The sequence below is a fragment of the Bos javanicus genome, chromosome 5, assembly GCF_032452875.1.
Source record: "Bos javanicus breed banteng chromosome 5, ARS-OSU_banteng_1.0, whole genome shotgun sequence".
Taxonomy (NCBI): domain Eukaryota; kingdom Metazoa; phylum Chordata; class Mammalia; order Artiodactyla; family Bovidae; genus Bos; species Bos javanicus.
Window position 1 is genome coordinate 68279139 of NC_083872.1, and position 24970 is coordinate 68304108.

The 24970-nt window shown below is 39.3% G+C and overlaps 2 protein-coding genes and 1 non-coding gene across 9 annotated transcripts in view; 2 read left to right on the forward strand and 1 right to left on the reverse strand.

Moving 5' to 3' along the window:
* HCFC2 (host cell factor C2) overlaps positions 1 to 5931 on the forward strand; it is a 57666-nt gene extending 51735 nt beyond the window's left edge. For both annotated transcript variants that reach the window (XM_061417129.1, XM_061417132.1), the window contains exon 16: positions 4391 to 5931. In XM_061417129.1, the coding sequence (XP_061273113.1) occupies positions 4391 to 4422 (32 nt within the window). In that variant the 3' untranslated portion in view covers positions 4423 to 5931. The remainder of the gene's footprint in view (positions 1 to 4390) is intronic.
* Positions 5932 to 24336, reverse strand: NFYB (nuclear transcription factor Y subunit beta). 6 transcript variants are annotated; one of them, XM_061417134.1, is made up of 8 exons: positions 24163 to 24336; positions 21482 to 21568; positions 13391 to 13484; positions 11224 to 11354; positions 9057 to 9254; positions 7748 to 7829; positions 6979 to 7058; positions 5932 to 6381 (listed from the first exon to the last, which is right to left on the reverse strand). In XM_061417134.1, exons 2-8 carry the CDS (start codon positions 21485 to 21487, stop codon positions 6349 to 6351), a joined length of 624 nt encoding a protein of 207 aa, XP_061273118.1. In that variant the 5' UTR covers positions 21488 to 21568; positions 24163 to 24336; the 3' UTR covers positions 5932 to 6348. The 6 variants fall into 6 exon arrangements, with proteins under 6 accessions (XP_061273118.1, XP_061273122.1, XP_061273120.1 ...); XM_061417138.1 differs by lacking the exon at positions 24163 to 24336 and adding an exon at positions 23317 to 23400; XM_061417136.1 differs by lacking the exon at positions 24163 to 24336 and adding an exon at positions 23009 to 23310.
* Positions 14556 to 14628, forward strand: TRNAE-UUC (transfer RNA glutamic acid (anticodon UUC)). The gene has a single exon. It is a non-coding gene; the product is annotated as a tRNA-Glu (tRNA).
* Positions 24337 to 24970: the final 634 nt, after the last annotated feature.

Here is a 24970-nt window from a genome sequence, read left to right on the forward strand (position 1 = left end):
TGCAGATCTTCTTTACTTGATTTATCTTATACTTGGTTCTTATTTACTGAAGAGCCTCGAGATTTCATTATTAGCAGATTTCTCAGTTTCTCTTGAAGCTGTTTTTGCTTTCTCTTTGGGCTTTATTTTTAGATGAATGCATGAGTGCTTAGTCACTCAGTCGTATCTGACTCTTTGCAACCCCATGGACTATACCTCACCAGGCTCCTCTGTCCATGGGGTTCCCCAGGCAAGAATACTGGAGTGGGTTGCCATTCCCTTATCCAGGGGATCTTCCTAACCCAGGGATTGAACCCACGTCTCTTGTCTCCTTCATTGGCAGTTTCTTTACCACTAGCGCCACCTGGGAAGCCCAACTTAGAACTTTTCCATCTCCCTGGTGAATTGAATTTTTTATAATTATGTAGTGACTCTGTGAATGCTGTTTGCTTTTATCTTTTTGTTGTTACCTTTATTTACTATAGCTATATTTTGGTTAGTGTTTATCTGAGTATCTTAGATATTTCTTTAGCCTCACATTTTGATACACAAGACCACAGAAAACTTCGAATAGTTTGATAACATTTACATCTACTGTGATTACAAATATAATTTGGACTTATTCCTACGATTTCTATTTTTATGCTCTCATATCATCTTTTTAAAATTTTTGTCTATTTCTTATCTTTCATTTTTTCCCTCCTGTTTATTTTTTATGAGTTCTATTTGTTTTACAAATGTACTTGTTCTTTTTCTGTATAATCTTTTGCTCCTTATTCATATTTTCCATGCTTCTATTACTTTATATCAATACATCATTAATTTTTCTTGTGTTGATACCAATATTCATTGTGGGTGAGTGTACTGTCTGTTGTATAAATTTGTTGTTTTTCATTTATGGTGCCATTTCCCCTTGTTTTGTGATATCCGAAACTTGTTTTCCTTGGAAAAAATGCAAATTACATGAAATAAGGACTGAAATTGAGATCTCCAGGAGAATTTGTCTGTTCTGCCAAACACCTAGGAGCCAGTGAGACCAATTTTAATTATGATCTTGAAGGTTCTCTGATTTCAGATCACGAACCTTGAGGGCTCACCAGTGATGATGAATTGGAGGGTGGTAGTGATTTAGCCCCCTGCCACCCAGCACCAAACAGCCAGGTTCCTCGTGCCCACTTCTCAAGTGGTAGCTCAGCTAGATTCTGGCCTGAGTGAGCCTCAGGCTTTCCGTCTCATCCCCTAGCTTCTGGCAGCTTCCAAGTTTGACAGAACTCTCGTGGCAAAGGCGGGCTTTTGTGCTAGCTTCCCTTACAGGTTTCCTGTTTGCACTTCAGTTTTGGCATTTTGTAGATGCCTTCTACTTTCATGTCAAATCAGTGATAAACATTTTAAAAATATATATTATTTAATACTACTTTAGATTGTTTCTTACATTTTTTCAGCATTTGTTTTTTTAAAGCAGGAGTTACTGAAGGTATCTAGACTGCCTTACTCTCGGAAAGGAAGTAGAAATTAAAATTTGCTTTACTTTGCCCTAATATAAGTAGGAAATACAATAGGTTGTAGTCTATTCAGAATTACAGGATGCCTTGTTCTCTCCATTGTACTGTCCTGCAAGACAGCACTTTTATGGTATGGAATTGTATAGAAAACTACTTTTTTAGTCACACTCTTCCTCCACAGTAAAGAATGGCTCTGCCATTTCCTTAAATGGCTATTAGCCCCAATATTACTTGTGTTGATTAGTGACTGCTTTGGTCTGGAAAAAAGGATTTGGTTTCTTATAAACCTAATATTGGGCATTATATATGCATGAATGGGCCCTTTGACATACCTGTCCTGGCTGAAAGGCACTATCTGTTATGACTTGTCTGTTCCTAGCAACTTGTTTTCAACCAATTTGTTGTTTAGTAGCTAAGTTGTATCCAATTCTTTTTGCGACCCTCTGGACTATAGCCCATGAGGCTTCTCTGTACATGGGATTTCCTAGGCAAGAATACTGGAATGGATTTCCATTTCCTTCTCCAGGGGATCTTCCTGACCCAGGGATCAAATCCGCACTTCCTGCTTGGCATGCAGATTCTTTACCACTGAGCCACCAATTACCCAATGCTTAAAGGTTCAGGACTGTCTTTTCAGATGTGCTTTGAAATTAAGCCCTGGAAAAGAGGTGTAAAAGTAAGACACAAAATTGTTACCGTTTGCACTTAAGAGTACACTCAAGGAAGACCTAAATTATGCCTTTTTAAAAGAGGCAAAAACTTATGCTGTAGTGTGAGAGTTTTTTAATCTTTTATTTTTTTGGAAGATGGAGCATTACCTATCAACTTGTAATTTCTGCCCCTAAAACCAATACATAGCCATTAGGTCTCTATAGACACAGCCAGCACTTACTTTACTGACTTTATGTGGCATGCTTGGTGGCATTAAACTTGGCAAAGGAGTTCTTCTAGTACATCACCTTGCACAGGTGTCTATTTGATATGCAGTGCCAAAGGAAATTGTCTTTGGAGTAAGGTCAGGGAAAGCTGTAACTGTATTAATAGGCAAGCTTATATCTCAAAATGTGACGCCCAGAAGCCAGCGATATGAATCTATCCCATTGCCGTCTATGGTCCATGATTTGAAAGGATTCTGCCTTCTGGTTTTAAAATTCTTAAAATCAGGTATATAAAGCAGCACAGTCTTGAAAGAAACATCCAGGAGTCTATAGCAGCCAGCATATCAGCTATTACAATACAGTCTTAGGTGGCGCTATTTTCTGTGATGATTAGTACAGTTTTTACACAAGTTTTAAAGGCTTTCCTAATGAAGTTTAAACTAAGATCTGAAGGATGAGTAGGCCTTAGCCAGGCAGAGGAAGAGAAAGAATGTTCTAGACAGAGGGAAGTTTATGTGTTTAAAGCCATGGCAGGGTGGTGGGAAGAATCAAGGAACAGGGCACAAGGAGTCAGTGGGCCAGGATGGCAGCACAGAATGAAGCAAGAGGAAGCTCAGCTTGGTGAAATTAAGCAAAGTAACATTTCCAGCTCTAAAAGAAAGCATAAATTAAAACTGAGTATTTTTTAGACAGTGTAGTACAGCTCTTTGAAAGACAAAGTTAGTAGAGTTCTGTTTTTCACTCAAGAGCACATTGTATGCTTTATAAGTTTAATGCTATATATGTATATGTAAATTATTACATAAACTAATCTATAAATAGTCAAATTCAGGGAGACCAAAAATATACATTTAAAATTGACTGGCTTTGGGAATTCCTTGGCAGTGTTTAGGACTTGGTGCTTTCACTGCCAGGGGCCTGGGCCTTATCTCTGGTTGGGAAACTAAGATCCTGCAAGTCGTGTATGTGGCCAAAAATATAATAAATTAAAAAAAAATTTTTTTTCAGTAAAACAGACTAGGCTTTTGGTAGAAATCTCATCCAGTAACATTTAAGTGACTCAGAAGCATAATTTACTACATAAATCAACAAATAATTGTCTTGTTTTAGACTGCTGATAACAAGCTTCCCTAAAAGAAAATATATTTTCCAAGAAAATTTTACACTGCAAGATTTCATTCTTGGTGAATGGTAGAAACTATTTAAAAACACTTTCTTTAAATTTTTCATGCCTAATTGATACTGCTGTGAAATCCTTTTAGTTGGGCCTTCATAATATCTGTGTTCAGTTAGCATTATTAAAAGTTAAGTGGTATACCTATGACCCAGTAAGGCAATCCAGAAAACTTGAAGAAAGGAAAATACTGCATAGGTAATATACACTAAGAGGAAAAGAAATACAAATAGCTTAAAACATCATTATAACCAAGCATATGACGCTAGGAAGGTAGCATTAAAAAAAAACTCTAGAGCATCTCCATTACAATGAGGTAGTGAGGGTATATAGAAGCTACTTAAGTCCTTTCTTCTATGACTTAGTCATTGATACCCATGTCTCTCTTAGATTCTCATAAAGCAGTATGTACACAATTATTTTAAAAACTCATTAACTTGCAGGTTAATGTAAGAGCTTATGTGGGCTTCCTGGTGGCTCAGACGGTAAAGAATCTGCCTGCAGTGCAGGAGGCCCAGGTTCAATCACTGGGTTGGGAAAATCCCCTGTGAGAAGGAGCTTATTAACGTAAGAAGTTCCAGGGAGGGAGAAAACACGACATTCAATTACATGCGACATAGCCAGGTGAGAAGGCAGCACTGTCTCTCACATGCATCAGAGGGGACTATGGACCTGACACCTGTAGGTGGCCAATGTTCTTTCAGAGTCTGAAGCCCATATAACCCAAAGTTGACCAATTTTACCTTTTCAAGTTTCGGTACTAATAGCAAATTATTAAATTTAGAATTTCGTTCTGGTATATATTGATGTAAATTTTAAAGTTGTTCAGTTCCTTTTTTATCTTGATTCTTAAACAGCCCAATCTTTAAACTTTAGAGAAAGAAGCTGATAACCAAAGATCAAGTGCTTTTATCAGTTATATAATGATATACTGCCTGGATCAAATAGAAGATATTTCAAAAATACAATTATATATGCATCAAAAGCCTTAATTTTGCATATCTATTAAACCAACAATTCTGCTAATAGAATTAACTTGAAGAAAACAGTCATGTATGTACACAAGATTCAGTGAAGTGTTGTTTATAACTGAAAAGATGTATATAGTCAAAATGTCCAACAGAGGATTAAATAAATTATGTTTCAGCTATACAACAAAATAATAAAGAAATTAAAGTAGAACTTACGTAATGACCTGGGAAAGATGTTCACAATATATTGTTAAGTGAAAAAAGCATGTTACAAAACAGTATGCAAGTATGAGCCCATTTTATAAAAAATATACATATTTAGCAAAGTAAAAGGACAAATATTTACCAAAATATTAACACTGGTTACCTTTAACATTGTAGGATGATGGCTGATTTTGCTTAACCACCCTTTTTTGCCTATTTGAATTTTCTGTAATGAAGATTATTCTTTAAATGGGAAGGTAAAGCGGGAGTTATTAACTTCAGATTATCCCAGTTGTGCCCTCAAAACCTCCTTCTGGCAAAGAAAATGTTTCTGTCCAGCCCATATCTGGGAAATTGCTTCTCCATTGTAAATTTGAGTGTTCTTTCAAGATGACAGTCACTCAAAGTGTCTTTTAGGCAAACTATACAAGAGCAATTGTTGATTAAAAAATTATCACCAAAAAGAACAGGTGAGAAAATACAAATCTCCTCACTTTAAAAAAGCAACAACCCAAGTGCAGTGCTATTAAATTATACAAAGTTACATTATCTAAATTTAGTTTATTGCAAAGATCAAGACAGCACACTAGAAGTTGGCAGCTTCTCTTTCATACCATTCACAGCACTCACTCTGCTCTTCATTTCATTCACTCACCCATGCAAAAAAGGTCTGTACACACACAATGATGTCTGACATTTCCTGGTTCCCATAGTATATTTGGAAACTTGACATTTCAATTAAAAAGGTAAAATGAGGACATTTACCATCAGACTAAAATTCCTCTTCTGGAAGAGGGTATTATGTAGTATTTGAAGATATGCTTTGGAAAAATCATACACAAAATGAAAGGGGCACCATTTCTAGAGCACTAGGACTACAATAAACTTATGAATTCCAACACTCATAATAATACAACTCGAAAACAAATCTTGTCTTAACAAAAGCTCCAATAAACTAAAACTATCTTAACAGGCACAAGGAACAGTGTAAACACTGTTAACGGGCACCAAGTTGAATAGGGCAGACAATAGTTGCTTCTGCATTCACACTTAATCTCTCACTTACATTAAAAAAAAATGGTACTGTTTAAACTATGAATGTTTTACAAAAATTAATTTTTAATAAATATGGCAAATGCTAAAAAGCTAGCTAGGTTATCATGCAAGATATTATATAACCAAGACAAACTCAAATTTATAATAAAGGCAACTTGCATTCAAAATGAACTCTACCCTTATATTTTATTAAAAGGGCAAACATCATGAATTAACCCAGCTGCTTACTTGAATTACAAAAGTAACATGATTCAATATGAAAATAAGAAACTGTCTACAAATCTCTGACAGTAATAAATTGCAATATACAATGCATACAGGAGTCATACAGAGCAACAAACTCTCGTACAAAACAAAAATATTTTAATACCTTTAAAATCCAAATTTTTCTTTAAAATCATTCATGAAAAAGATTCTCAAGTCAGAATTAACACCTCAATTAGTCAAGCATTGGGAAGCTACATTACAGCTATTTAATATACAAAGAGACATCTTTTCACCAGTCAGTTCCTTCTAATGTCTCTGTTCCAGAATCTGTATACAGACTTGTTTTTCCATACTCTCCGTTCCATCATTTCTTCAGATCATGAAAACTGAATTTGCTGAACACCAGAAATCTAAGATTTGAAAATTTAAATTGAGCATAATTAAAGAAAATAGTTTAAAAGTAGCATGTATATTATAACATTCAAAGAATAAAAACAGAAGGCAATGAAACATAAGACTAGTTCCCATCCCAAATCTCCATTCTTTCTACCTAAGGGAGCTACTTCAATAATCTCTTGTATATCTTTATAGAAATCTGTGTGAATACACTCATTCCCTCAATATCTACGGCAGACTGGTTCCAGAATGCCCTGTGGATGCCAAAATGCACAGATGCTCAAGTCCTTTAGTCAGCTTTCAGTATCCATGGGTTCTGCACCTGCAAATTCCATCTGCGGATTCAACCAACGACAGATTGGAGACGGCATATGATCCACAGCTGGTTGAATCCATGGTGTGGAACCCGTGGATATGAAGGACAGACTAAATGAACATCTGTGTACATATCTGTAACCGTAAAAGAATACTATACACAGTTATATATTTTGAGAAAATGGTTTTTAACAACCCTCTTTATCCAGTTCTTAATAATTATGTTGATGTTAACTGTGATTAAAAAAAAAATGAATATAATTTAAGTAATTTAAAATACAAAAAAAGTACAGTACCTGTTGATATGATGTTGTGTAAACCATAACATTTTGTTGCTGACCATCTGCAGTTATTAAGCCAGCTGGTAACTGGTTAGCTAAAAGACAAACAAACAAATGCTAAAGTAGGCAAAGAAGTGCATCTGCTTTCTTGACCTGAATCTTAAGGCTGGGTGATTTTCCATTTAAAAAAAGTTTCCCCAAAAGCACATTTTTTCCTATAGCATTTTTTCAGTTTTCTGAAGTGTACTAACTGCTCATGTGCATAAAAGATGGATTAAGTTTCTGATTCATAAATACACCTAAACTCTAGGCTTAGGCTTGGCTGAGAACACTTATATAACTAAGCAGTATGTATTTTAAATATGAGAAATATATAATATATACATATAAATTTTACATGAGAAATATAGTCACCATAGACCTTTTATTTCACCAATGCCTAATGTCTCAATTTTTAAGAAACCTTCAGTTCAAATTTATTTAAATTGCAAGATTTAATATTGTAAACAATTCTCAATATTCCTATCTCATGAATCTTAAATAAAAAATTAGGGACTATGGAAATCAGAACTATTGGTAAAAGATTATAATCTCTGCATAATTAAAATGTACACACTTATCCCTCACAGACTTCAAATATAAGGGCATGAACTAGTAAGAACTATTCAAAATAGTGCTATGTCAAAACACACAGTGCTAATATTCCAAAAGTTCCACTAAAGACATATCCTATTAATCACTGCCAACAATTTAGTTGCATAAATGTATCATTAACACTGCTTACTAAATGCCTCATCTGTAAGCTCTTCACTTAGTCCGTCTGTAGCTGTGACTGCTCCACCAATTCCTTTCTCTCCTTTCATAGCCTGGGGAAGGAAATGAAACAGTAATCACTTGTACTCAAAACAACAGCATTAACAAAAACCTACTTCCTAAATAAGAATGCTTACTTAGTTCCTAGAATTAGAAGCTTCTATTATTATAAAACTATTAACACTTCTGGTTAATAACATATGGAGAGGTCCTTCAAAATGCTAACTGCTATATATGCAGTAGTCATCACAAGACAGTGTTAGTAATGACCTAGAAAATCTAAAATATTTATGAGTAAAAAGAAGTTATTCTAATTCGACACTACGTCAAAAGGAAAAGTCCAATTACAGATGAAGTAGTCTGCAAAATATACTCAGCTTGCAAATCTACTACAAGTGATCCCAATATCATTTAACTATATACACATCTCTTGGCCAACTGGGCAGCACTGAGGCAGACAGCTGGGAGTTTAAAATTCCTAAATCAGAATTACAGTTTGGATCAAAGACCACTTAAGTGTCTGTCCACTCTCAGTTTCTAATGATCTAATGATGCTGAAGATCTGGAAAAGTTCTGTAAAGAATTAACATATTCTCTTCCTACTCCAGTCATTTTGTACAGATATCACAAAGTTAATGGGATTCTAACACTAAAGACATTAAGAAAATATTTTGAGAGTAGTATGAATCTGACACCCAAGTTGGAGTGTAGAATTTAAAAATATGCTGATCTCAATTCATTTTCACAAATTCATACCATAGGCAAAGTAAAACCAAACATGAGATATAGAAAAATTTAATTAATATAAGAAAATGATATAGTTGTAGTTCCCTATCTTTTTATCTAAACGGCCCCAAGCTCTGAGATACTATCTCTTTAAAATTAGTAACAATAACAGCATGTGGTATTAATGACATTATTGACCATTCAGTATGTGCCAGGCCAAGGGTTGTACATGGATTGTTTTACTTTGTCTTAAGTCCTATTATTAGCCTCACTTTACAGACCAGGAAACCAAGGCCTAAAGTACTTAAATAGTCTGCCCAGGGTCATGGAGTTCAGCATCCAGGTGGTGTAAATCCAGAGTCCATGCTCTTTTAGTCATTACATAACTATGCTGCCATTAATAATAAACAAAGGGAAGAAGAAAGGACTTACTATGTAAGTTCAATAATATAAGTGATTACATACTTCTGAGAAATGATTCACATGTTTAAAAAGTTAAAGGGAATAGTGTACCTTAATTTTCTTAAAAGCATAATGGGAGACACTTTACTTACCTCTCTGAACTTTTGAAGGTATAATTTCAGAGGTTCTACATAACTGTCGAAGCCTAAGGTGGACATGGCAAAAAGAATATCTTCTCCATTGATTGTCTTCCGTTTCTCTTGATGGCATCTTTCACTTGCTTCAGATGTTATAAAGCTGATGAACTCGCTTACACATTCTTGAACACATTCTTTGGCATCTTTTGCAATCTGAGGAGAAAAATCAAAGGTAAATCTGCAGGGCATATAATCACCACTTTCCTAACAACCTGCAAAAATAAAAGGCTATTCAGAAGAATATAAATTTCAGTTAATGACTGTTAACCTTTAATCTTTAAAAATATCTGCTAGTAACACTGAATAATGCATGCTATCAAAATTCGAACCCCCAGAGTGAGACTGAAAACTCAAATACAAGGAGAGAGGCTTTGACAGCTATTCACAGAAAACAGAATTTAGGTACAAAAGCAACCACTAGATGACTCTATTACCCAATAAAGATGAAAATTCTTACTAACCAAATGCTCAAGAAAATCAATCCTGTTATGTCTGGAGTGTACTGTGGGCTAGACTCAAGTCCTGCTTCTCTGCCGTGGCATTTCCACCAGTGAGGACACCAGAAAGTTTTTAAAAACAAAATAAGTTTGTGTAAGGCTTACAAGGGAGTGAAATAATGACATCTAGTGACATTTTTATTAATAAAGACACGAAGTGTCAGGAATAGGTTTTGAGTTTATGAAAAAGCCTACCAAAAGAAGCACACACCTGTCATCTCATTATAAAAACAATTCTTCACTAAGCGATCTAGGGTTTCAAAGTGAAACTGTAATAGAGTAAACCATGCAATTCCAAAGTCACGTCTAACAGCAATACCCAAATCCTTCCTGAAACACACTTTCACCTCCATGCCTATTTTACATCCTGGAGAAAAATAACAAAGAGTTACTGCATAAATGCAGTCAAACAAGATAATATAATGTGAGCTGTATACAGGACTTTAGATTTTCTAGCAGCTACGCTAAAAAAAAAAAAAAAAGATGAAATTAATTTTAATATATTTTGTTTAACCAAATAAACCCAAAATATTATCATTTAAACATAGAATCCTTTTAAAAGTTGAAGTATATACGTCAATAAAAAACATTTTAAAAATTGAGGTATCTTTATTCTTTTTTTCATACTATGCCTTCAAAATCTGGGGTATGTTTTATATTTACATCACATCTCAAGTCAGACCAGCCAACGTTTCAAGTGCTCAGTAACCACAGGTGGCTGTGGCCACAGTACCTGTGGCGCGGGCCTGCTTAGGTAGCAGTCAGTAGCAGCTGTGCTTCTTTCCCCTTAACACAGGAGGACCACTCAAATTGCAACATCTAACAATATAATTTAATAATATACTTCCTTGTAAGCCTTATTACTTTCCTAAGTATTTTCTAAGCTACAATAAAATGAGAGAAAGCTTATTATGCAATGTAAAACAATATAAAAAGTGTGGACTTCAGTTCAGACCAAGTGATAAGCAGAATGACAGTAAATTTTTAAAGCTGTTATAGGTTAACTATTTATATGGTTGTTTCTCTATGAGACAAAACAACTTAGAAATATCATGCCAAGGACTTCCCTGGTGGTCCAGTGGTTCAGACTCTAGGCTTCTATCATAGGGGATACAGGTTCAAACCCTGGTGGGGAACTAAGATCTCACATGCCATGCATGGGGCATGGCCAAAAATAAATAAAAATTTTTAAAAATCATGCCAGCTGAAATTTAAATGTATATTAACATTTACAATTATAGACAGAGTTTCCAGATATATAGACTTGGGGGGAATATCCATTAGTCCAACATGATCCAATTTTGATGCAACATTTTAGAAGTTACAACTTCACAGACCCCAAACCTGATAGTTCTAACAATGTACCTATTTTTAAAATGATTCTTAATTCTGTTTTATCCGCTTCCAGCAAGTGGGGGAGGGGGAGCTTTGGGGGATATAAGAGAACTGAAATTGGAACACTGCTCAGTAACCAAGTGTGTACCACTGAACTAAGTATTCTGCTGAAAGGCTGAATGACTGAAATCAATAGCTAACTACATTCATGAACTGTGTTCATGTAGTTTGACCTTCCCCCTCTTCACCCCTGAAAAATAAAACCTAGTTAAATTTCTCCTCTGCATTACCTTTCCCGTTTGAGGTATGGCGTTTTTCATTATCCTTGCAACATTTGCAATTGGAAGGTATATATCTTGTTCTCTAAAACTTTCTTTTGAACCGTTTGTGTCTTCATGATCATTCATGCTGTCCTCAGTATCTAAAGGAAAATAACAGGTTTATAGGTTCTCATAATTTTTACTTCAAGACAGAGAAGACTACCCTGAAACAACCTAGGATACATTCTGATTCATCTCCTAATTATTTTTCAGGATTAAAATGGCAGGTCTTTACACAAGTTTCCCACAGCCATACTGAATAAATATCCTCATTAATTTCAAACCCACTGCCTAGAATACTTTTATCCTCAACTCTGCCTATTAACTCTCCAAAAAGCTCAAATACGTCTCTACTGCACCTTCAGAAGCGATCTCTCTCACAAAATATCACATGTGCTTCTTTGTCTCTTCTCTAACACATTCTGTAATTCTTATTTCTCATTCTCCTCTTAGCTTTTGGCTGAGGCCCAGTATCAGCTTTATGTTCTTCCATTTGGTAAAGCAGCTTCAACAGAGGAGGTTGTTGAACAAATAAATATTTGTTACATAACTTAGCTATAAAACATAAGAGACTGATCTATGGCTCCATGCATATAGCTAAGAGGATGTATTAAGAGGATGTATGTTTATCCAAAGCCAAGTTTATATAGGACAGAAAAACTGGACGTGAATATTACTGACCCAATTGGATTATTACTAAGGTAGTAATAGTTTCTGAACAAAGCTATAGCGGTAATATAATCTTCTTACAAAAAGTAAATTTTCAAATTATACAGATGTAGATATAACTGAAGTGTTCACAGTACAAGTATCCTTTTATGATTAAATGCAGTATCCTGAAAGTAAACTTCCCATTCTTTTATATATGTTACATAAGAAAGGTACTTGATTCAATTTTAAAATGTTATCAAAATTAACTTGTTTGAATTGTTTAAAAATGAAGTAAATAATCAATCACCCACCGTCAACTACCTTCATCTTAGTATTTTTTAATTCTACTCATCAGAATGCCACAAAAGCAAATTATTTCTAACAGGCCAACATAATGCTGCCATTCTAATACACAGTTAATACTTAATATTGAATAAAAAATAAAACTACATATGTTCATAAGTACTGGAAATATAATAGCTAGCACCCACCCACTAAAGAACTAGTTTACTCTATCAATTGAATAAGAATTTTTCATATACAATCATTCAGAAAACGAAGATCATGGCATCTGGTCCCATCACTTCATGGGAAATAGATGGGGAAACAGTGGAAACAGTGTCAGACTGTATTATTTTGGGCTCCAAAATCCCCGCAGATGGTGATTGCAGCCATGAAATTAAAAGACGCTTCCTCCTTGGAAGCAAAGTTATGACCAACCTAGATAGCATATTCAAAAGCAGAGACATTACTTTGCCAACAAAGGTTCGTCTAGTCAAGGCTATGGTTTTTCCAGTGGTCATGTATGGATGTGAGAGTTGGACTGTGAAGAAAGCTGAGCGCAGAAGAATTGATGCTTTTGAACTGTGGTGTTGGAGAAGACTCTTTGAGAGTCCCTTGGACTGCAAGCAGATCCAACCAGTCCATTCTAAAGGAGATCGGTCCTGGGTATTCTTTGGAAGGACTGATGCTAAAGCTGAAACTCCAGTACTTTGGCCACCTCATGAGAAGAGTTGACTCATTGGAAAAGACTCTGATGCTGGGAGGGATTAGGGACAGGAGGAGAAGGGGATGACAGGATGAGATGGCTGGATGGCATTGCTGACTCGATGGACATGAGTCTGGGTGAACTCCAGGAGTTCGTGATGGACAGGGAGGCCTGGCGTGCTGCGGTTCATGGGGTCGCAAAGAGTTGGACACCACTGAGCGACTGAACTGAAGTAGGGAATCAGTAACAAATTAAAGAAACTGTACTAGCTTTAAAAAAGCATACTATTACAGAATTCTTTTCTAAAACCCATCATTCTTTTGAAAACTATTTCTAATAAAAATAAGCAAGTACACCTTTTAGACGAACACTGAACTGTGACAAAAGATTTCAAATTTTCCTGTAAAGACAAAAGTAACCTAGAACATCACATCAATAAAATTTCCACTTTCTCATTTTTCCTACTTGTGAATGTGTTTCTAATTGTGGCTTTCTTACCATCATGAGGCTGTATAACATAATGACTCCCTCCAATATAGTCTGCAGAAATCCCTAGTTGAGAAGCATCTGTGGTAGAACTGTCACCATCCATCTACAAGAAAAAAAAGCTTTTCAATAATCTTCAATAAAATTTATCTAAAAAACTACATAATAGATTCAGTGCTCATAAACTGTTATAGGATGAGTCAATTTTACATAGCTTTAAGCTATGGAATGTTTACTAAAAGAAACATTTACTAAAGTGTTTACTAAAGGAAAACATTTCCACTTCTTGTTTTGGAAACCTTTTAATCATATGCCAACGATTCAAGATTCTCCTACCTACACTCCATTAAGTGATAAGCCTACAGGGAAATAAATCTAAAACACACGTCTTTCTTTTCAATTGCATAATCCTCAAATACCGTATAGGCAAGCGTGACTTACAACCTAATTTATCCCTGGAATAACAAGAAGAGCCAAAATCAGCTTGTCAGTGAGTCACCTGGAAGTCACCTATATCCAGCATGTGCAGATCTCCTGCTAAAGCCAGGTGTATTCCTACACGAGCATTTTTGCTCTTGCTGCAGACTTTCTTTGCTATCTCAGAAGTTCTACAGAGACAATGTCCTGGTTCAAACTATTGTTTGGTATAAGAAACATGGATTTCTTGCACAGTTCTGTACCCAAGCAGCCCAAAAGTATACCCACATTTTGAACAAGCTCATCCCCTGGAACTGAAAGGTTCATTTTCACTCCTCCCTACCCCCTACTCCCAGACTTTTGACTTATACAGAAAAAAAGAAAAGGAGGGGTCAGGGAGATTGGAGATCTGCATATTAAAATATGAAAGTGTTATGCTGCTACTGCTGCTGCCAAGTCGTTTCAGTCGTGTCCGACTCTGTGCGACCCCATAGACGGCAGCCCACCAGGCCCCACCGTCCCTGGGATTCTCCAGGCAAGAATACTGGAGTGGGTTGCCATTTCCTTCTCCAGTGCATGAAAGTGAAAAGTAAAAGTGAAGTCGCTCAGTCGTGTCCGACTCTTAGTGACCCCATGGACTGCAGCCTACCAGGCTCCTCCATCCATGGGATTTTCCAGGCAAGAGTACTGGAGTGGGGTGCCTGTATAACCACAGACAAAAATGAGTGTTAAAATGAGTATTTTAAAAGAACCCTGGGAGTCCCTTGGTGGTCTAGTGGTTAGGATTTGGCACTTTCACTGCTATGGCCCTGGTTCAATCCCTGGTCAGGGAACTGAGATTCCTCAAGCCATGCAGTGTGGCAAAATAAAAATAAAAGAACCCTGCTTATTTATATGTATGGCTTAGTCCCTTTGCTGTTCACCTGAAACTATCACAACATTGTTGACTGGCCACATCCCAGTACAAAATAAAAAGTTCAAACAAAACAAAATAAGAACCCTGCTTAATTTTGCTCAGAAGTAAAAGAAGGAGAATCTGGAAGGAAGAAAAACTAAAACCATAAGTCCTGAACTGTCTCCATTCCAACATGGCAAATCCTGGAAGTCTTTCTGCTTTGCAAATACTATTGAAAACAATAAGGGATTGGCTATTTGTGGGTAGAAATTTTTTGAATGTGTTATCTGAATAAAAAATATAGCAAAATTAAATCTAATTTATATATGTTTTTCAAGGAGACACCTAATCCAAAATGTTTATCAAGGTTCATGACCTAGCACAAACTTGAGGTTATTAACTGCAATATTTGAGTCCTTATGCAATACCTCTTTTCCATCTCTGTTGGATTTTTATCTATTAAATAATACTAAAATACCAAGCTAGTTTCCAAGTATTCAACAACATGGCATTTGATGCATCTGTTGAGGGGCAGAGCAAAGAATTCACCTACTTTCAATAATTTGTAGAAGTACAGGGTACCTATTTATGATGCTTCTTAGTGCCCTCTAAGAGGAGGTAAACGATAGTCAGTGAGCTTGGATTTAGACTCTCACTGATCCCTAAAAACAAGCATCCTTACCAGTTAAATGTATTTCTACACAAAATGGAAATAATAATTTCACCTTCCCCACCTTAAACAGCTAATATATGCATGAAATATTACCCAATTATAAAATGCTATTTTGATCCTAAAATGCTAAAAAGATACTAGGAGAATAGCCTTTAATAGATATGATGATGGATTTACTACCCATGAAAAAGTTCAATTAGGATAGCTGTGAATTGACTGGTTTTTACAATGCCCTAGGGAAGATTAAGGTACCAGAGACAGGATCAAAGTGGTTGTTTAAGTGTGTACAACTGGAAACAAATCCAGTTTGTTTTTTTAGGAAGGTGGGGGGGGATGAAGCAGTAACAAATCTTTTGCTAAATCAATGTCTACAAGATAGCCTGGGTTTTTAATTTGCTGTTGAGCAAGACTGTTGAAATAACCATGGTCTAAGGCAATGGCACCCCACTCCAGTACTCTTGCCTGGAAAATCCCATGGACGGAGGAGCCTGGTGGTCTGCAGTCCATGGGGTCTCGAAGAGTCGGACACGACTGAGCAACTTCACTTTCACTTTTCACTTGCATGCATTGGAGAAGGAAATGGCAACCCACTCCAGTGTCCTTGCCCGGAGAATCCCAGGGACGGGGGAGCCTGGTAGGCTGCTGTCTATGGGGTCGCACAGAGCCGGACACGACTGAAGCAACTTAGCAAGAGATTAATTAATTTATAAATACAATGTAAAAAAGTATTAAAGGCAAAAAGTTTAAGTCACATTATCTTGTCCTGAACTGGAATTAGCAGCAAGATCATCACCAGAATTAATAGCATTAGCTTCTAAACCTCAGTCTTCCAAAAAATATTTCTACAAGTATTTCATAGAGTTGTTGGAATTAAAAAAAGAACAGAAACCTACTAAGGACGGACTTTGGCACACAGTGTACTTAGGAGACATCACGTCTCGCCATCCCTCCTTTGAAGATGAGCCACACATCATCCGCTTAGTTGTGTGTGTCTTTGGTTCTGCAAGCCTTAGCTTTTCTGTCATTTCACCACTCCTGTCTTCCTCTCCTCTATTTTTCTACCATTAAAATCCTGCCTGATACTTTAATCCCAGTGTTCATCCATCTTCCTGAATCTGATTTACCCTATTCTGTAAGCCAGAAATTAGTGTTCCCGTCTTTGAATCCCCAAGGCTCTTACCATTCCACATATTAGCCTCATCTTTGATGCCTATAATATGCTAGCTATTCTCTTATTTATATGTATAAAAAATGAGGGGGGTAACTTGCTAGATACACCCCAAAGGTTTTTTCTAGTTCTAAAACTTCCTACTAAAATTTCAAAATAGTTTGTAGAGCATAAGTAAGCCAGTGAACAAATATTTACCAAGTAAGCACCTAGTATTTATCAGGTCTGTACCATGTGCTGATGACCTAACAGGTCAACAACAAAGACAAGGTCTCTGTCCTGTCTTGTAGAGAAGACAAATATTACGTAAACTGGGGGCAAGGAGAAGGGGTGGGGAGCGCAGCCCATTAACATTTCCAAGGCACAGGCTCTGGAATCAGATCATCTGATTTGAATTCCCTGCTAATAACTGGCAAGTGGGATGAGCATAGTACAATAAGAGTACTCAGTAAATGTTATATATAGCTATTAAATAATTATAAATCATTAACTAATTGCTAGTGCCCAATGCTGAGGAAAACAAAGATGTTTTATGATACACTTTTGGAGCTGACTCCATAAGGGACCTCAATCAAGGAAGGGCATCTTAAGAAGATGACATTTACACTGAGACTGAAAGGTGAACAGCAATCAGGCAAACAAAGATAGGACAAGAATGTTCCAGGCAAAGGAAACTGAGACACAGTACTGGTGGCCTGGAATGAGCTAAGTAGAGGCTAGGTCAAGCAGTGCCTTCTGGACAAGAGTAAATCAAATTAGAGTTTTAACAGAAGAATGCCAGCCCGATTTCTTTTTAAAAAGATCACTCTGGTTACAGTCCCGTGTAGACAATGAACTGGAAGGAAAGCAAGAATGGGGTCAGAAGACCAGTAAGAACCATATGCTGTGTTTAGGGCAAGAGTTCAGGCCAGATGACGAACTTTCCCAGTATTGACAGGAAACAGCACTGGAGAGCAGAAGCAGAGACTACAAAGCTTTTTCATTGGTAAACTCAGCAGACTTGGTGGCTGACTAAGAGCTGGAGCAAAAACCAAGGATAACGCTGGGATTCTTACAGCTGGGGAGACAGATGGCTTTCCCTGGAGAATGCAAAAGCAAGGGGAGTGGAGTGCTGGGTGATGAAGGGAGCCCAGCTGAAGCTGGTGACCAGGCATGTCTAGTGGAACCAATAGGTCCAGCTGTGATACTTACAAGCTTGATAAGAACAGAGAAGCTAAAGTGGTGGATTCCATCCAGACAGCAAACAGGAAAGAACACAAGGGATACTGATAAGAATGATCAATCATTAGATCCAAGGGAAATGAGAAATCCCAACAAGGAGTTAAATCCCATTAAATTAACTATCCTAAAATCACTAGATCCAAGGGAAATGAGAAATCCCAACAAGGAGTTAAATCCCATTAAATTAACTATCCTAAAATCATTAGATCCAAGGGAAATGAGAAATCCCAACAAGGAGTTAAATCCCATTAAATTAACTATCCTAAGTATTTAGTTGAACTGATAATATTGTTCTCTAAAATATTAAGTGCAATAAATGGTCAGCTGATTAAGTAGTAAATTTTATTCTGTAATTTTTTGATGGGGCAGTATTTTAACTACACTAATAATCTGTTGATCAAATTGCCAACATCCGCTGGATCATGGAAAAAGGAAAAGAGTTCCAGAAAAAACATCTATTTCTGCTTTAATGACTATGCCAAAGCCTTTGACTGTGTGGATCACAATAAACTGTGGAAAATTCTGAAAGAGATGGGAATACCAGACCACCTGACCTGAAACCTATATGCAGCTCAGGAAGCAACAGTTAGAACTGGACATGGAACAGCAGACTGGTTCCAAAAAGGAAAAGGAGTACATCAAGGCTATATATTGTCACCCTGCTTATTTAACTTCTATGCAGAGAAACACTGCATTATGAGAAACGCTGGGCTGGAAGAAGCACAAGCTGGAATCAAGATTGCCAGGAGAAATATCAATAACCTCAGATACACAGATGACACCACCCTTATGGCAGAAAGTGAAGAGGCTCAAAAGCCTCTTGATGAAAGTGAAAGAGGAGAGTGAAAAAGTTGGCTTAAAGCTCAACATTCAGAAAACGAAGATCATGGCATCTGGTCCCATCACTTCATGGGAAATAGATGGGGAAACAGTGGAAACAGTGTCAGACTGTATTATTTTGGGCTCCAAAATCACTGCAGATGGTGATTGCAGCTATGAAATTAAAAGACGCTTACTCCTTGGAAGGAAAGTTATGACCAACCTAGATAGCATATTCAAAAGCAGAGACATTACTTTGCCAACAAAGGTTCATCTAGTCAAGGCTATGGTTTTTCCTGTGGTCATGTATGGATGTGAGAGTTGGACTGTGAAGAAAGCTGAGTGCAGAAGAATTGATACTTTTGAATTGTGGTGTTGGGGAAGACTCTTGAGAGTCCCTTGGACTGCAAGGAGATCCAACCAGTCCATTCTAAAGATCGGTCCTGGGTGTTCTTTGGAAGGACTGATGCTAAAGCTGAAACTCCAGTACTTTGGCCACCTCATGTGAAGAGTTGACTCATTGGAAAAGACTGATGCTGGGAGAGATTGGGGGCAGGAGGAGAAGGGGACGACAGAGGATGAGATGGCTGGATGGCATCACTGACTCAATGGACATGAGTTTGGGTGAACTCGAGGAGTTGGTGATGGACAAGGAGGCCTGGCGTGCTGCAATTCATGGGGTCGCAAAGAGTCAGACACGACTGAGTGACTGAACTGAATAATTTGTTGCACAAAAGTGTAAATAGTGCTCTTTTTAATGTTTAACACTTACTGAACACTTTCTAAATATCTTATGCAATGTTCATGACCCAATGAAACACGTGAGAAAACAGAAGTTATATGAGGCTAATGACTTGCCAAAGGTGGCACCCTAAATGGGAGTAAGTCTGGAGTCTCATATGCCAAGTACTGTACAGTATTTGTTCTTGATGGGTTTTCAAATAGTCCTTAAGCCTATATCTTTAATTTGCCCCCTCTAAATTCTGAGTCTACTGACTGTATACTGAAAACATTCAAAGATGTTCCTCAAGCAAGGACAATATTAACTTTCCCATTTTCAAAATGAAGTTACTATGAAGCGAAGTACTGTATAAAAAGCACTTAGCAAAATGCATGATACAAAGTAAGAACTCAACAAATGTAACCTAGTATCATTACTGGCTCTTCAAATACAGTTCTCATCTTCTTCCCAGGCATAAGTGTTTTCTCTTTCACACAACCCCTTTCACTTGTTCTCTGGATCAGTTCCTTATCTCTGTAGATAAGGAGTAACACAATGATTCCTCATCTCTGATACCAGCTTCTTCATTCTTCCTTAAACATTCTTAATCTCCCTCATTAAACACATTGAAGGACACAGACACCTACAACCTTAATTCTGTTACACACTCTAGTTCATTCTCACCCTGACAGTCCTTACACACCCTCTTCATTTCAACTGAAACTCCGTAACATGTGCGTTTCCATCCCAACAAGATAGTGAAACTGCTCACAAAAGTTGCCAGAGATTTTGCCTTCAACCTACTTGACCATTCTACTATTCTTTGTAGTGCTGGCTTCTGCTAATCCCACATTTATGCTTGCAATTCTCTTTCATTTCCAAAGCAGTATTCTTCCCCGCACCCTCCCATCCCACTTAACTGTTAATTTTAACCAACAATCATTTTTTCTTTCTTCCCTTACTTTCTTAATAAACTCATTACATATCACTTCTATGCTCATAAATCCTGCATCTACAACCATATCGTGACTGCCACTCACGCAAGCCAGGCCTGTAAGATATGTTTGATTATCCTGCCACTGGAAACTTAAGATACTGGAAAATGAAATTCAACTTCCCCATCCCTTGCAGGGAGGCAGTGGAGGGGAGCTCCTTTTGAACTGTTCCATTAAGAACAATGCCATCTCTCTATTCCTCCAGGCTAATTATACAGTGTCATCTTAGGCTCTTCCATCTCCTCCAAGCTCTACCTAATCTGGGACCTCTTTTTAAATGTTTTCTGGATATGCCCTTCCTTTTCTCTTTCCACTGGACTACAATCCAACCTACTTGGGTACATGTTTTAAGACTAATGTCACTGAAACATTGCTTTTATAGCTCTTGAACCTATGATGGTTCTAAAAGTCTTCCATGTCAAATCCAAACCTAGTTTTCATGGCTTTACATGAGTGATTCCCTTCTTAAACCTAACTAAACTAAACCAGTTGAAAACTGATTTTCAACTCTCTTCAGGGCTAAAAAACCTTATTTATGGATCACCAGGTACAGTTCTTTTGTTTAATGAGTGAGGTAATCCTGTCTCAAGGAAGTTGTGACATGCCTCATGTCACAGATATAGTATCCCATTCAAAAGTAAAGTATTCAGACAGGCCAAGTGGTATCTCTTCACTAGATTACCCTGTGAGATCCCCACCTGCACCATGCAGATCCACTTCCCTGCCACCAACAAAAGTCACTCAGCCCTGCCTTCAGGGTTCAACTTCTGGTGACAATGTCTACCTATCCAGCCCTACTCATCCTTCAAGGCTCAGTTCCAGCCCTACTAGTTCCTTCTGTGACATTCCCAGCTACCCAGCCCACCACACCTCTCTTTTCACTTGTGCTACCCTAAGAACCAGCATTTTCTGTTCCACACATAACTTGCCTCTAAATATTCAATTTGACTAAAGCCCTGCCAGCTAAACAGCCAGCCACCTGAGATGGGACAACTTTTAACCCTGCGGCCCAGAGGAAATACTTAAGACATGCAGGTCACTGAGAAGAAGGAAGCAACAGGAATGGGGAGAGGTACTATCTGGGGAAAGGCACTCATTCTAGCAGGAATCTCCAGTATAAACCAGTTATAATTTTGTTTTCAGTTAATTACAGTTCAAATCTAATTAACAACCAGAATGATAAAACATACTTACTGTCATGAAATACGCGAGAACCGTGTTGTCAGTGGTACTCAAGAACACCTGCCTAAAAAAGGTGTCTAATCTCTGCCCAATTTCACCCTAGAAGATAAACATCTATTAGTAGTTTAAAAAAAAAAAAAAGGTATAGCCCATAGGCTTTCTTCCTAGTAAAAGTTTTAAAGGCATGTATAATTTTACCTACTATTATTTAATGTAATATATGGCAATAAAATGATGCAAAATGCAAGCACCCAATAAATGTTTGTTAAATTGGAAGATATATTTTGGAAAACTTACAAAAAAGTTAATGCCATTGGGGAGAGATATTGCTTTTCCAACATATATTTAGTCATGTTCATCATAAATATTCATCACAACACACCAAATTATATAATATGCAAGAGACCAAAAAAAAAAAAAAAAATCACATCACGTATCTAAACTATTTAAAACACCAACACCCAGACTTATCAACTTAATTTTTTGCTGAGGGTTTTCTTTGTTAGGGTCCAAAAGCTCAAAGGGGGAGACAAATTTATCTCAGAATATATGCTTTTAAACATCCCATATTATAGTGAGAAGACGAATGTTGCCCAGAGAACAACAAAATCAATTAAAACCTTTATTTATCATTTTAAGGCACCACCATTTTGGACTAAAATTGCATTTGGAAAGCACTTCATTCTCACTGTAAGGCATAAATAGCTGAATTAACTGGCATCAACTACAACGTTACAATCTTTCTCATTTGCTTTTCCTTTTCTCAAGTAAAACAAGTAAATGGAGAATGAGGGGGACAAAAACACACCCTTTCAGTGTTAATTTTTAAAGGAATAAAAAATATGGATATGCATTCAAGCATGAAATCTAGTAAACAGCAGAAAAAATCGTAACCACTGAATTGAATTTTAAAATGCCATTACAAGGGTCTAGGCAGCAAGACTGGCTGGCACTGTCTACTCTGCTATAATCTTAAGAGCAATTTCTAATTTCTTTTCAGATAACGTCCTCTTTCTAACCTATAGTTGCCCGGAAAATTCCTTCCTTGTAGCTTTAAGTGTTATTTTTCAAAGGGAGTCTGGAGGAGGGTAGGGGGAGAATCTTCAGAACACTTAAAATGTAGGAGCTGTATATATTTATGTATTTTGCTCGGGGAGGGGGTGCACACCTCACTACAATCGCTCACCCAAATAGTTGAGTCAGTATATATTTAGACTTGGTATATTAAAAACACTATCCCGCATATGGTATATATTTTCTTAAAGGCAGGTTATTATATATGTGAAAGCTCAAGGGAATGCATACATCTGTTTAATGTTTAAAGAAATGCAAATTTGTATCCAAGAAAAGCAGCAGACTCTTCCTCCACCCTCCAGTCTCTGGCATCAAGACCCGAGTTTTGCATCAATGCAATCCCTAAATTAAACTACAGGAGCAGTGTGAGGAAGGAATAATTGCCTTTTGAGGTATTGGAATTAAACTTTTTATTTTACAAGTAAAATTCCTATTTGTTAATGCCACTTACATTGATCAGGTTACCTCATCACTTCACATTGTTGATTAGTTTCCATATCAGAGAGCGGAAACCATCCCGGCAATTCGTGGCACGAACCGTTGAGTCCACGCAGGTTAAGAGGGATGCTATTCTTTTTTTTTTTTTTTTCAAGTCTTACATTACCTAACCTTGCTTAAATCATCTCATTAAAGTACTCTAGGCAAGATTACGACTTGTGGGTGCCCCGTAATTCTTTGTTCTCGGAGACTACTACTCCTAAGGCCCGGCACATCCTCCCCGCCTCCCACCAAAGATTAAAACCTTAGCCCAATCCGGAAAGCTTCCTTCCCACCTTCGGGGCAAGTCCAGGGACCGCAAGCCGCCAGATGGCTGCATTCTTTACGCGTAAACCAGACTGCGGGGAAACGAAATCCACTCCTTCCTCCCGGGGACCTGGCTTCCTCCCCTACGAAGGTAAGCGGGCTGGCCCCGGCCCCCCGGCCCGCTCGGCCGACCTGTCAGTCCCGCCCGCGCCGCGCGGGCTTCCCTGGCGCGCATCCCCCCGACTCGCCCGGCCCAGGCCCGGGCCCGGGCCCGCGCCCAACGCCCGCCGCCTGCCCGCCGCGCGGCGCCCGGGGTGCCGGGGCAGCAGACAAAGCGGCCCGGCCCCGCCGTGCCCCCGCGGGCGGGCGGACAGGCGGAAATGGGGGCGTCCCCGGGAACCCCCGCGAGGGGGCCAGGCCCGGGGGTGGGGGCAGGATCCGGGCTGGGGGTCCCGGCCGCGTCCCCCGCCCCCACGGCCGGCACTCCGCACAAAATGGAGCCGGTCGGGACGCAGCCGAGAGCGGGCCCGACGGTGCCCCGGTGCTCCCTCCTCGGCTTCGGGCCCTGAGCTCGGCAGCGGCGAGCAAGAGGCGGCCTGGCCCGCGTCCCGCCGCTCCTCGGCCCGGCGCACAAAGAGCCGAGGAGCGGCCCCGCGCCCGCTCCCCGGCCGGGCCCGCAGCGGGACAGGCCTCGCAGGCGCCCGCCCGGCCCCGGCCCCGGCCCAGGCGGGAGGGCGGGTGGGCAGGAGGGAGGCGAGTGCCCCCGGCCGCGGCGGCGTTGGCGGCGGGGACGGCGCCGGGAGGAGACGGACATTTCATTCGAGCTAAAGTGGAGTCGGTTTAGGAGCGATCATTGGCCGAAGCGAGACACAAACCTCCAATGCAGCCCTGGTTGGCTCCCGTCTCCAATCGGCTGTTTGGTTGGACAGAAAATGGCTGCGAAGGAACCAGTCCCAGCGCGGAGCTCCGCTTCCAGGACTCGGCCTCCCCTCCCTCCGCCGCGGGCCGCTTCCCTCGGCACGACACCCTCCCTCCGCGCCTCCCGCGCGCCCTCCCGGCGCGGCCACGCCCCGGCCCCGGCCCCGCCTCCGACCCCGCCCCACGCGCCCGGTGGCCGAGGCTCCGCCAGCCTGCAGAACCGGCTGCAGGCTGCGGCGGGCCGGTCCTGCGGGGCTATCCTAGCCGTCCAGTGGCCTCCTAGTTCGGCTGGGGCTTCCAGGGACTAGGGCCCGAGTGAGCTGCTGCTGAGGTCTGTGCGGAGTTGCTTCCCGCGGTGTTTTCCCCAGGCTTTGGGAAGGGTGATTTCTTAGCCCGCCCTCTTTTTTCAATCCCCTCCCTCCCCCCACGTGGAAGCGTCTCACCAGCCTGAGTGCAGCTGCCTGCGCCGTGATTTTTAAGAAGGGTAAACCAAGGTTAGAAGCCTCGGGCCAGGGCGACACCCGAGCTACAGGGTGGATCTGTGCGGCGATTGCCTCCTGGTGCTGAAAGTACCTCGTGTTCGCCTTGTGTCGCTGTAAATGTTGCCACAAGCACAGCGGTCCTTCTCAGTCGACCACCGAGCTCCGGTGTTAGTTTTTCAGATTCCATCTAAAGATACAGCCCTCTCCTTCAGGTTTAACAAGTTGTCAGACTAGTGAGCCTTCACCCCAGCTTCAAATATTGCATATCCCTTAAAATATTGCG